Source organism: Opisthocomus hoazin, chromosome 10 (genome assembly GCF_030867145.1).
Source record: "Opisthocomus hoazin isolate bOpiHoa1 chromosome 10, bOpiHoa1.hap1, whole genome shotgun sequence".
In the NCBI taxonomy this organism is placed as follows: Eukaryota; Metazoa; Chordata; class Aves; order Opisthocomiformes; family Opisthocomidae; genus Opisthocomus; species Opisthocomus hoazin.
Genome location: NC_134423.1, coordinates 25,173,518 through 25,186,359, shown reverse-complemented (window position 1 = coordinate 25,186,359; position 12,842 = coordinate 25,173,518). Strand labels below are relative to the sequence as shown.

Below are 12,842 nucleotides of genomic sequence, written 5' to 3'. Positions count from 1 at the left end.
TGTTTGAAAGTGAGAATTACAGTAAACATGAGCACTGAACTGTGATCTGTAGTTGGAATAGCGCTGTCGTGCATGACATATTTGCTCAGTGTGGGTTTTTTTCTGTTTTGCAGATGCATCAAACATCGCAGCCGCAAGGATTTAATTTCTGTTCTTCCTCTGTTGCATCTCCACTGACCAAATCTATGTCTCTAATGTCAATTAGTAAACCAGTGCTGGACAGTGAGTAACACAATTTTCCCTTATACTTATCCATTCTGTCATCTGTAATATTAAGTATATTTTACTACCTTCCCAAGGCAGAATTTGCTAGTACCTGCTCTTGCTTTCCTATATTATGTGAAATATAGGTTTCACTGCTGCATGGAATTGTGGGTGGAAAGGCAGAACTCGTTCAGTCTAGATCTGTGTTTTGTTCTTCCCAGCATATCCCTGGTGTAGCAAGTTCTGTTGGGTTTCTTTTGTTTGTTTTTTTTTTCTTAATTACAGTACTGATACGAAAACAATGATTTATTGAGTTTGTTACTTAAAAAAAGAAAAACACTTTGAGTTTTGCATCCTTTCAGAATTTCTTCCTGTGATGTTGAGGTAAATTCCACTTGAAATCTTACTTTCCTACTTCTAGATTTTTTGGAAGTTGATATAAGGAAATTTGAGAATCTGTGTCTGAGTCTCTTTGGTTTTGTTTATTTTGAGCTAAATGTTTTGGGGCAGTTGGGTATAATTTATTGAATCACAGTCCTGAAGAAAATAATAAAAGAAAATTAGCTGAAATTTTTCAGTTTAGCTTAATTAAAGCAATAACAAGCACTTAATTTTGCAACTTCACTGAATTGATTCTTTCAGCTGAACAAGTCATTCAGAAGGCTGCAGCTGGATGTGCTTAGGAGGGGCCATGTTAACACATGTTTTGATTTTATTAATTGCCATCCAGAAACTATATTGACATTTTAGATCATGTCTTGTCAATCAGTGATGGTCTCTTATCTTTTCTTCTTTATTAACTTGCTTCTTCCTTGCAAAGCTGAGCAAGGAAAAGGTGTTTTTAAGACAGGCATTTTGTTCATTTAGGAGGCTTGCTGGAGGAAGCTCACAGAGATTGTTCTTTGTAGGAGACGTTTTTGAATTCCTCACCATCGTTTTTCCATGATTAATAAGTATGTGGCCTCATGGATGTGTCCCCCAGCAACGGTAACCAAAACATGGGCAGATCTGTCCTGTGGAAAGGCCCGCTCCTGCTCTGTGCGATGGCGCAGCCGCTTTCTCTTGGGGTGAAGGCCTTCGTTATGTTTTTAGAAGCAACCCCTTTATTGGCATGGCATCCAGTTGCTAACCAAACACCATAAAGAACTCAGCTGGCTCCCAGAACACTGGTGGCTCAGAGAGCCTGGTGGGCTGAGGCTTGAGACTTTCCTTTTGGCCCACGGCAGAGTGTTACAACAGCAGGAAACTTGTGCCGCCATCTTGGGATGGGACAGCTTGCCACCTGCCCTCTCTGCTCTGTCTTGTGACCCATGTTAAAAATGCCATCAGGACCTGAGCTGGTGGTAGACAGGTTTGATGACCCTGTCTTCTTCAAGAGTCGGGCCTAGAAGGAAAAGAGAAGGTGTGATAAGCAATCTAGAGGGGCTGTGGAAGAAATGGCAGGGTTAGTCTTCTGCTCCAAGGTGGATGTGGGTTTTGGAGACTGAAGTTAAAAATGGCTGACACTTCTGTGTGCTTTATTTTCTCAGTAGTTAATTTGCAACACCTCAGAAGGGCCTCATTTTTATAGGAAAGTGGTTTCTGAAAATCGATGCATATGAGGCAGTTGATGTGAGCATCCAAAAGGATTGCTCACCTTGAAAATTTAGATTATGGGTTCGCTTCGCAACTCTGACACTTTCCTGACTTTGGAAACTTCAGTAAATCACTTCATTCTTCCTCAGTCACTTTGAAAGAGGAATAGTGTTGCATGAGTTGTGACCGTAACTACAGGTGAAGGAGATCAGTGCCTTTTACAAGAAGGTCTCGATGTATAAATTCCCTTGTATCACGTAGGTTTGACATTCACGTTATTGCAGCAGAACACTTCAGAGTTATGCAAATATAAATCCTTGGTTTCATGGAGGTGAATTCTAGGAAAACTTCAGTTCTTCATTTCACTAGCATAATTTTGTGGTAGGCGTTAAAACAAAAAATTCTCTGATCCATGCAAATGTATCTGAATGGGAAGAGCACGACATGTTCTGCACAAAAGCTTCAAAAAACTAAATGCAAGCGAATAAACATGTGGAGGGCTTTCTCTTGTTTTTCCCTGTTTATTGTCATATGTGCTGAGGCAGGAGCAATTTCCAAGACATGCCAATTTCCAAGTTTCTCGCCTGCACTCGCTCTGATGTCTCAGATGTTCCAAGAGCTGCTGTGGCCGTTCACAACTGTTAATCCTTCTGCATTTTGTAGAGGGAGGTCACAAGAGCTGTTGGCTGGAGTGCTCGGAAGACTGCTTTCGGCTTTGGAATAGCAAATTTCCAGTGTGGAGCATTGTTGTAAAGCCAGGAACTGCTATAAATAAAACCACTGAAATGGAAGTTGAATTGAACTGTGCTGGAGGAGGTGGTTCTATTTACAGTAAAGTATTATTGTTCATCTTGACTTTCAGTCTAAATAGACAGTAGACTACAGAAGAAAGAAAGCAGTGCTGCCTAGTCGTGTTCTTCAGGTCTGGGACACTAGAACAACTTTTTTGAAAGGCAGTCTAAACAAAATTAATCCATGAATCTTGCTAAGAATTCTTCAATTTAAATGCCTTTCATTGGGTCCCTCTAGGGTTGTTCTGCTTAGCGGGAAAAGAGTGTACATAATTTTAGTCAAATTGCGTCTAGGCAAATGGCATTTATGGCCAATGGCTGAAGGAAAATTTCAGGGGAGTTTGCTTTGCATTGCTTGCATTGCTTTGGACATTCCTTGGGCAGTATTTTTATATTCTGAATTCAGTGTGGGGGTGTGGTATCAGCAATACAAAAAATTCTCTTTGTGTGTGGCTGAATGGACATGTTTTGTTCAGAGAGAGTCATAGTTGCTACTTCTGTCTCTTGGAAGTTTAATACTGATAAAGTCTTTAGCCTCTTTTCCCTGTTGTGCAAGCAAATTGATTTATTCGTGCCATGGAATGACTTGAAAGTCCCTGAATATGTGCGCTGAAGATGTTTAATGTAGATGTTTAATGCAGGACCCTTAGGTCAGACCTGTCCCAGGGGCAGAGTTTCCCCTGCCCTGTCCCAGTTGTCATTCCCGAGGACACACTGATGTGAGCGATGGGTATCCAGCAGCCTGACATTGGTCAGGTCACAGCTCGGAGGCTTCCACCTGTGCTTGTACGAAGAGAAAGTTTGGGAAGTACAGTCCTTGGGCATCTCCGTAAGAGGCTATGTAGCCATTTCAGTTAAGAGTGGCTAGCTGGCTCCTGCATCTCTTTTTGGAGAAGATTGTACTTATAAAGAATTGTTGTAAAGCTGCTGCTATGCAAGAACTGCTTAAAAAAATATATTTTTAAACAGGAATTACAGTAAACCCTTTTAATTTGCAAAGTTTGGAGACGAGGGCATGAACAAACAGCAGGGATTCCTGGAAAAGTGCATAGTACTGGAAGATAAATATAGCTTCACAAATTGGAATAAGCAGAAGGCCGAGCACTAACATGTGTGAGAAAAGATGATTGAACTCATCGTTAACCACTGATAATGGGAGATTTGATGTCACAGGCTGGTTTGGCACTGTGTTTGGTAGACTTCTGCCAGGCAAGCATAGGAGAGGGTGCAGGAGGGGGCAGTTTCTTTAAAACAAGGACTGTGAGTTTTAGAAGTCAGATGCTTAGTTTTTCTGTTTTATTTTGGAAGAAAAGAGAAAGGAAATTTAGGTGTCTCCTTTTTAAAGCTGGAAACTTTGAAGGGCATAACATTATCAAAATGTTTGGGGTTTTTTAGGGATAGAAGTGTCGAGAACCTCCCTGGATAAATAAAGTCAACACTTCAGATAAAGTATCCTTGATAATACCTGGCAGCTTTGCTGTGTCATTTAACTGCAAAGAGCACCATTAAACAAATATCTGGAGTTGTTCTAGTTTGATTCTCTGGCAGTTATTTCAGTGAAGCAGATGCCCTTTGTCCAGAGATCCACTGCGTTTATTGTTTGGGAAAATAACTGTTCACGTGGAAGTCTTCATTAGGAGTTCCTGTAAAAAGTTGACAGCGAAGATAAGAAAGCCTTGAACCTCCACTTATGCATGCAGTGAGACCTGCACCCTCTGAAACCTGCATTCTCTGGAGTTTGCACATTCTCAATTCTTTGTTTCTTGTGCCTTTTCTGAAGCCAGCTGCTTTGCAGACATTTCCTTTGCTTTGGTTTTAGTTTGCTTTGGCCGCTTTCCTCTCCTTTTTGTTATTAAACGCATTTTCAAGCATGCTCTAATGTCTGCTGTTAACCCACTTCTCAGCCCAGGGCCGAACGCGACCATCGAGACGGATCTCCTTCTCCTTCAGCATCTCTCCACTCATTCCTAAGTCTAAAACTCTCTTTTCTATTGGCTCTTCTTCCAGTGATGAGGAGGAGGAGTTGGATAGTAAGTAACCGTTTTCTATGCGTTGCAGCCATTATGGGTGGAAACATGGGCAAAATCTCGTTTTCTGCTTTAGACCTTGAAGTTTCACCTTGCAAGCATTGAACTAACCTTTCTGTTGCATGGTGTCTAACAGCATTATCTTAGTCCTGTATCTGAATACTATCTAATGGCAGAATAAAAAGATTATAATCCAAAGAGTCTTGTACATCAGCACTGTCACGTCGCATCTGGTTAGTTTTGGCCTGTATCCATGTGGCAAATATCATCATCTGCCACTCTGACCAGCAATACAGTCATTACCTTTTTATTAAAACCAGAATACTTCTCTTGCAATTGTTGCAGTGCACGGAGTTAACAGAAGAGGTAGATCTTTACCCTCCATAGGTGAGAGTGAGTATGTTTCTCAGTGGAAGTAGGAGAAGAGGAGAGAAACCCTGATCTTAAATTCTGAAAATCTTGCTTACAACTTCATGGTTCCCCTACTGAACAAGAAGCATACATTGCAGCCAAACACCATAAATCGTCAAAGTGTTCATGTCTAGGTTCTGATATTATAATCAGAATAGTTTTATTGGGAAACAGGCAAGTATTGTATGGTAGCTTTTTTTCCCCTCCCTCAAACTCCATTGCTAAAAGAAACCCAGCTAAGACAGAAGATAGAATTTAAATAATTTAGACTCCTTGTGTTTTTTTTTGAATTGGCTTATCAAAGATAGTTGAAAATGCTTCTTATTTCTTAAGCATGTTTTATTAGACTGTTGAAATAAACCAGAACAGATAATTCTCTATCTAAGGAGAAAATTCAGAGCAGCTGCATTAGTTGGTTCAAATCAAAGGTTTGCAAGGAAACTAGCCCACGTCCCTCATGTCCATACTGGGATGGGGGAAGCTGCTTTCCAGTCCAACAAATTTTGGTTGCTTCCTAAATTTAAAATATCTCCACACCATCCATGTTGTGGTTATCTAAATTCTTCTCCTTTCCATTCCCAGTCTTCACTGTGGGTTTGTCCCTTCCTACAAAGAACGTCCTGTGCTCTTTCCAGGTGTGACGCTACCCACTTCCCTCCTTCAGCTCCTTCCTCCTTCCCTTTTGCTCTGTCCTTCTCTTCTGCCTTCAACAAAACTTGCAATTCATTGTCCCCACAAAGTGAGCTGCAAACACACAGCTGTGCATTGATGTCGTGCTCCCACGGTAAAAAGTACTCTTAGCTAAACTTCTTGGTGGATTTTGTTTTTCAGTTCTTTTTTTGGGTTTTTTTGGTTTTTGTTTGGTAGGGTTTGTTTGGTTTTTTTTTTAAATTTCTTTTTGTTTGTTTTAAGCAACCAACCAGTTAAGTAATTCCCAATAGTCAGTTTAGGATATAGCAGTTTCAGGGGGTTATTGTTAGCTGGTATTTATCTTCTCTCCCTCAACAGTACTGCTGTTACCGATGAGCATTTAAAGTAATGTTGGATATTGTCTCAAACAAAGATGTTGCTTTCTTTACATGTGTTTTATTCCATCATATTTGAGGGTGCTGTGGTGACTTTTGAATAAAGCCACAGCTTTTGGTTTAGCCCCAGCTATTCATAAGACTGCTTTGGCAATGGGAATTTTTCAAGTAGTAATCCCAGACCAGTTTGTTTATTTTTTCACATCTTCAGGGTTCATTTCTCATGAGAGGGTGGATGTGTTAGCATGGAGATTGCACTTGCATTTCAGTTACTGTTCCTCAACCTCTCCATACCTCTTTTTGTCTAGAGTATGGAGAATTAGTTACAGATTGTTTGATATCGTGTATTTAAGATGTGGATTTCGGATGGCTGGACAAGCCAGTCTGTGCATTTTAGAATACCATATGAAATCATTTTGGTGGGTGATGCTTAAAAGGTGTTAAGTACACCAAAATTTGGCTGCTAGCCCAGATTCATTGGGCTTAGATAGCAGTCCTGGCCTTTGCACAAAACTAACTTCTTTTGTGGGTCGTGAAATCAGTTTTAGCGTTTCAGTTTGAACGTAGGCATGATAGAAGACACAAAAATTATGAAAATAAACCTTCTTTGCCATCTTCTATTTAAAAAAAAAATTGAATGTGAGAAAATGTGTGTTTTTCGATGCTTATCTTAAAGCTTGCAGCAGAATGTTGATCATATGATGTTCTATTGTAAATTGAAATATGAAATCATAATCAAGCTTTCACCTTGATTTTTCTCTGGATCCATTTTGCCTGCCAGTGTCAAGAATCCCCCATTTTTGAGATAAAACATGATTGCAGTAAAAGATAAATAGTACATAATTTAAGTTCCCGTGCAATGTACTTTCTCTGGAAAACAGTCACGAATATCAAATTAATACAGCTCTTGATTCCACCTTCATTCATATTTCTTACATTAACTATAAAGAAACAGAAAGGTTTGTGCAATATGTAAATCCAGTTGAACTGATGAATCTATTAAAGGAAAGACTAAGGAGGCTTAGCCCATTTTAAAAGCAAACTAGAAGTGAAACGTGAACCAGGGTCACTGGAATGTTAACCAGGGAGTTGGGAGTCTGTAAATTACTTGTGTGATCTTAGTAGGCACTTAGGTAGTAGATATTATATAAAAACCCAGCACAGCCAGGGAATTGAATCGTAGACTTCATTTGATATATGTTACATTATTACTAACTTTGTTGTATTTGGGATCATTAATTAAATGGAAGACGTTGCAAGGGAGGTATTAACAGAGATCTCCAAGCAGGGGTTAGGTAATGGGATGTGCCTGTATTTTAGTTTTTCAATATGAAGAAATGATATGTCTGACTCGGGCTGTGTTCACACTTGACACAGCGGTTAGGAAAATGTGTATTTTAGAATCAGAAGGCATGGTATTGTGCGCGCAGTTTTTCCTAATGCACTTACTGCTTTTGGATAGAGGACCATCTTTGCCTCTGATGTCAAATGGCTCTTTTGCATTCGCCCTTAGCTTTAATATGTGAACAGAATTTGAAGCCAAAGTACTGTTTTTCTTACAATGTATGTGCAAAAGCCTAGTAAGATGATCAGTCATGCTGCTTCTTGAGGTTCAGGTAGCACTGCGAACGGTACTTGTAATGAGGGCTTTTTTGAGTCCTGACAAGCCCAGTTACTCTGAAGAGAGCCCTCTCTCCTCTGGATCATTTCATCCTGAGTTTTCAGTATTCTTTAACGGTTCTGGTAAAAGGTATCAGCTACCTAATCTGCTCCAAATGCATTGTGCAAGCAGGTTTCTTGTGGTATAAAGAGAATTTGTGTCATTGGCAGGGCTTCAGCTTCATGTCAGAAGTCAGGCTTTCCTCAAGCACACTGTTGTGTGACGAAGCCCTAGGCTGGTAGTGTTTCATGGAAAACAGAATAAGGCTTCCCTTGTTTCCCTTATTCTTTATGAAGTGCTTCAAGATTTTGATGGGAAAATGAACTATAATTTTATCAAGCAGAAAAGTTTTATACATGAAACCCGGATGTGTTGTACAATACATTCTTTCTGGTAGTGTATAAATAAAAGCATTGTAGCAGAATGATTCTCATTTATACCTATTGTCATTGAATTGGCAGTTCTGATTCAGATACCCCATTTACCAGCAAACTTAACACAGGCAGATCCTTTGCTTTAACAGCTGAAGAATGATAAAAATACTAAGCAGGCTTTCACCTCAGCATCTAATTCGAGAGCACCTAAGGATACAGGGAACAGGCTTTATCCTGAACACATGAAATCTATTCTAAACACTCACTTCTGGAAAACATTTCCTCTTCCTCTTGAACTGTCCAAATATGCAAACTGTGTTTTTAAAATCAGTTGGCTAAGATTATAGTCTAACATGTCACCCCCCCCCCCACCTCTGATCTGTCTTTTCCAGGTACACAGGTGTTCAGCGGCCCCGCGGGTTCCTCGGTTCAGAGGTACAGTATTCTGGGGCTACCACGTCTCTTTTGGTGGGATTCGGCACTGGGCTCTGAGTTGGACACCCAGAAGCCTTCCTGGCACCAATGCATTTCAGCTGAAATCACAGGTCATCAGGCTTGTGAGAATCAGTCCCTTATGTCTAAAGGCTGAAGAATATTTTAGGCCACAGAATATGAAAGTCTGCTCTAGGTCCTAACAAGACTTTGTGTTTATTTGTAGCTAATAACAGGTTATTTATTATCAAACAATATCAGCTTACCCTGAGTTACATTTTACACTAAAAGTAGTTGTTCGTCCCTTTGGTTAATTCTGTCTCTATTTCTATAACGAAGGCCAAATTGATCACGTTTTTGTATGGTACTTTTCGTCCCTGCAAGCTGTAGGAGGAGATAATCTTTATGGTGGGTGCTGGCTTTAAAAGCACTTCCCTGGAGGAAGGACATTGGTGGCACCGAAGGAGCTGGGTGTCTGGTCTCTGTGTCACTCTGACAGCTTCGGCTTTATTTCGTGGCTGGGGGCTCTTCACGTCAACTCGCTGCTGTTTTCTCCTCCCTGATTTCATTTGTCTTTCTGTCATTCTGCTTTTGGTTTGCATTGTACTTCCTATTGACAGACTGTGTCCTTTTCTTGATTGCAATAATAATTTGCTCCGTAATTTCTTATTCTTCCAGAGAAGCTGAAGAAGTCATAAGTTTGTGCGTGTAAAGATTGGCAGAACATAGCTGATGTCTCAGAAATGCTTAAATCAATACAAATAACCATTGCTGTTTGTTCCTCGGTATTCTCGTTCGTCAGGGGAGGCTTTGCAGACAGTGTGGTTTCTGTAAAAGACACTCACTGCCTTTTCAGAGTTCATTAGATGTCTTCTGGAAGGAGATTACCCTTTAAAGGATGTGTGCATGTCTATCCCTTTCTGTCTGAAATACCGATGATTAAATGGCAAGGCTGACTGTGTGTCTGCAATATTGGCCACGTAAGTGGGCCGACGCTGCGAACTGGTTAGTGGTTATTTGGCCACAGGAGCAGCAGAGGGTGCTATGACATGGACTGGGAATGGAGATTGCTTAAAAACAGATTAAAGGATGCCTTGAAATATGTGGCAAACTGCTGCATTGGCATTTTGTCTTCACTTTGCCTTCTCTGGTGGAACACCACAAAGCAAATTGTGACTCTGTTGGATATTGGATAATAAATGCATTTGTCCTTTAAAAAAAAAATCTATCCATTTAATAGATGCTTTGGGAAAAAAAAAAAATAAACCCAACCTCTTTCTTTTTTGATTTTAGTATATCTGAAGAGAGCAGCAGTGTCCCCACTGGTAAAGGTGCAACAAAAGTCAGTCGCACCTTCAGCTACCTCAGGAATAAAATGTCCAGCAGCAAGAAGAGCAAGGTAGGTACTTCTTGTGATTTATACAGCCATGAAATACCCACAGGTAGCAGAGATGAATTCTCTACTTCAGTATGTTTGCATAGGGTGGTATTTATGTGTTTGCCTGACTTTCTTTTCTTTTTCTCTTCCTTTTGCGGGGGGAGGATTGTCTGTGGGGTAGCAGGGAATAGCTACATGGAATATCTTAGCACCTCAGAATTGAAGTGCATCTGAGGTGAGTTTTCCTGTGCAGTGTTTTTGCCTCTTTTCGCCACAGGATGAAGCTTCATTTATTACAGGCAGTAGTTTGTGCACCGTCATAAGTTATGGCTTGCAGTGATTGATGAGTCTTAGTTTTTACAGAACTTGAGAGGTCTTTAATAAAATGAGTACAGGAGCTGTAAGAAGGGACTGGCTGCTGAAGGTTGTATTGTGTTTCCCTTTTATATTTACCTTTGCCACAAAGTTCCCGTGGACTGCTGGAGAAGTTTCTCAAACTGTGACCTTTAGTGATGGCCAATATTTATATTTTCCCCTTTTCTCTGTCCTTGAAACACTGGGATTTAATTTGCTGAAGGTTAAGAGCTGCTCAGCACAACTGAATTTCCCGGGAACAGCATTGGTTAAAGAAATAATTACATTAATGCTAAAAACTTCACACAAACTGGCTGGTGTTGCCTTAGATTGTCCCCTTAAGATTAATATGTATATGTGGTTTTTTTGTTTTTGATTTTTTTTACTTGAATCTCACCTTGGTTTATCAGGTCTGACAGAAGCTAAGAGCACCTTACCTCACAATGGGCAATGTGTGTTATGTAGTTAGGTGACGCGTAGCTAGTATGTCAGTAAATACTATTGGAAGGCCCCTGAGACACGTAATTACATATTCTGATAAGCGGCTGAATAGCAAACAGGAAACAAAACGTGGCATAAATGTGGCTGGGCTGAAGCATGCACGTATGGAGGGGGGGTCACTTTTCATCTGCATGAGCAAACTTGGATTTTAGCCTTCCCAATATAAGCACCTGATGTTTCAGCCTGAGTGTTCTTCCCACACAGCTGGGTTTGTGTGCTGGCGTGGTCCAATGCACATTTTGATAGACGTTTTTGGAAGGTTGCATCACCTTTGCGGTGAGGTACCAGCTGGAGTGAGATCAGTCATCCTAATGCACAGTTCCTCTTTATGGATCTGCCTTTAAAGATGCAAGCTGCGAGCACGAGCGGCTCAGAGCTGCTGCTGAGCAGCTTTAAGTCAATGCTCTTCCCTGCTGCACAGTACAGTGTTAAAAAAAAATAAAATCCATTTATATAGAAACCTCTGTGCAAACCACTAGCGAGAAGTTGTGGAGCATGTTGCACAGCTGGTGAATGAGACTGGAAATTCGTTTCCTGGTTCTTGCACTTCAGGTGTATAATCTCTAAAGTAAAAACTGGATATACATGAATATATATATAAGTAAAAGAGATCTGTTGGGGACAGGTAATAAAATATAACAGACTGCTTTGAGATATTTGCTCTGCTTTTGTTAGATAGGTGCAGTCGGATTTCACTAATTTTATGGTTGTGCCTGAGACAGTTGGTAAAGAATCACTCCAAAATCCCAACAATGATACACACTACAAAAATTGCAGCTCGTTGCAGTTCTGATATTTTTACTAACTAAAAAGCCATAATACCATTCAAATTACAATTTATTCTCAGCTTGCAGTGGCATGCTTGCATTACAGACATTTTTAGGCCTTCAGCTGTACGTTTAAATAATGTGCAGCTACAAATTCTTGGGAACACTGATTTCTCAGAAACGTTATGGCCAATGAAAACCTGTAAGAGTTAAAAAGAAAAACAACAAACCTTGAAAGAGGAAGTTGGACAGGAAGAGTTGGTTTCTGCTGCTGTCTGGGCTGTCAGGAGGGAGAGAGGCCTCAACTTCTTTCCAACTAGTTTTTACTTTTCTCCAAACCTTCAGAAATGCACCATTTTCTAAGATGAACCATAAAATAACACACATCTGAACCTACTAATGACAACGGCTCGTTTTGAAAATGGTGTAAACAGTTATGTAAAAAAAACCCTGATAATAAAGGATGTTTGGAGTGGTAGCGGTAGGGGATACTGATGGGAGTTTGTGAATTCACCCAAGTCAGGTGTATACTTTGTCTTATTCAGGGATTAGTCAGTGAATCTCTTGAAATCAGCAGCATGCCGACCGATTCGTGTTTTTGAGGTATAAAACATGCTGTGTGTCTGTTAATTAGAAAAAACAAAAAAGCTCATTTTCTTCATTTTGGTAAAGAGTTTCTGGGAAATGACGACAAAAAAAATTAGCATGAGTAATTTCTCTTTTTCCTTGACTTGCGCAGTTATTAGGCTGTGCTCTACCACCAACAGCGTTTCATTGTGTAGACAGTAAGAGCTGTGTTTGAAAGGGGTAGCAGACAGGGAATATTGTGACCTGTAGAGCAGGAGGAGCGCAAGCACGTGAAACCTTTCTGTCTGGGATATCTTCTGCAGCACTTTGTTTACTGAAGTACTACAATAGCAACACCGAGGTACGTTAAAATTCACTTTTTCTGTATCCTGAACATCACAGCGGGTATGATTTACCACCCTCTGCCTTTTAAATGGGTGGTCTCTTATTGATTTGTGACTTCTAAAATATTAATCCCATCCTCTCTTGCCTGTATTTTTTTTTTTTTTTGTTTTAGTTTTTTTTTAGCAGTGGAAGCTAGTAGGGCAAGATGAAAGCAGTAGTAAAGTAGCTAAAATCATCTTCAAGGAAGTTAGCAGCAGTCGACCCGCCCTCCCCCTTTTGCTCAACTCCTCTCTGACTGCCATCCCCCCCCCGGGCCGGCCGTGCGGGCAGCGCTTGGCCATCGCAATGGGCTGATGCTGGTGGGGAACAGCTCTCCTGCCCCCGGGGGAAGGATGTCGATAAAATGGAATAAATTTGCCGAAGTACCTCAG

At 40.5% G+C, this 12,842-nt stretch overlaps 1 protein-coding gene across 14 annotated transcripts in view; it reads left to right on the top strand.

Annotated features, from left to right (window-relative positions):
* Positions 1–12,842, top strand: part of AKAP13 (A-kinase anchoring protein 13) — a 232,238-nt gene that overhangs the window by 187,313 nt on the left and 32,083 nt on the right. For all 14 annotated transcript variants that reach the window (XM_075432217.1, XM_075432205.1, XM_075432212.1 and 11 more), the window contains 3 exons: positions 114–222; positions 8,460–8,502; positions 9,793–9,898. In XM_075432217.1, the coding sequence (XP_075288332.1) occupies positions 114–222; positions 8,460–8,502; positions 9,793–9,898 (258 nt within the window). The remainder of the gene's footprint in view (positions 1–113; positions 223–8,459; positions 8,503–9,792; positions 9,899–12,842) is intronic.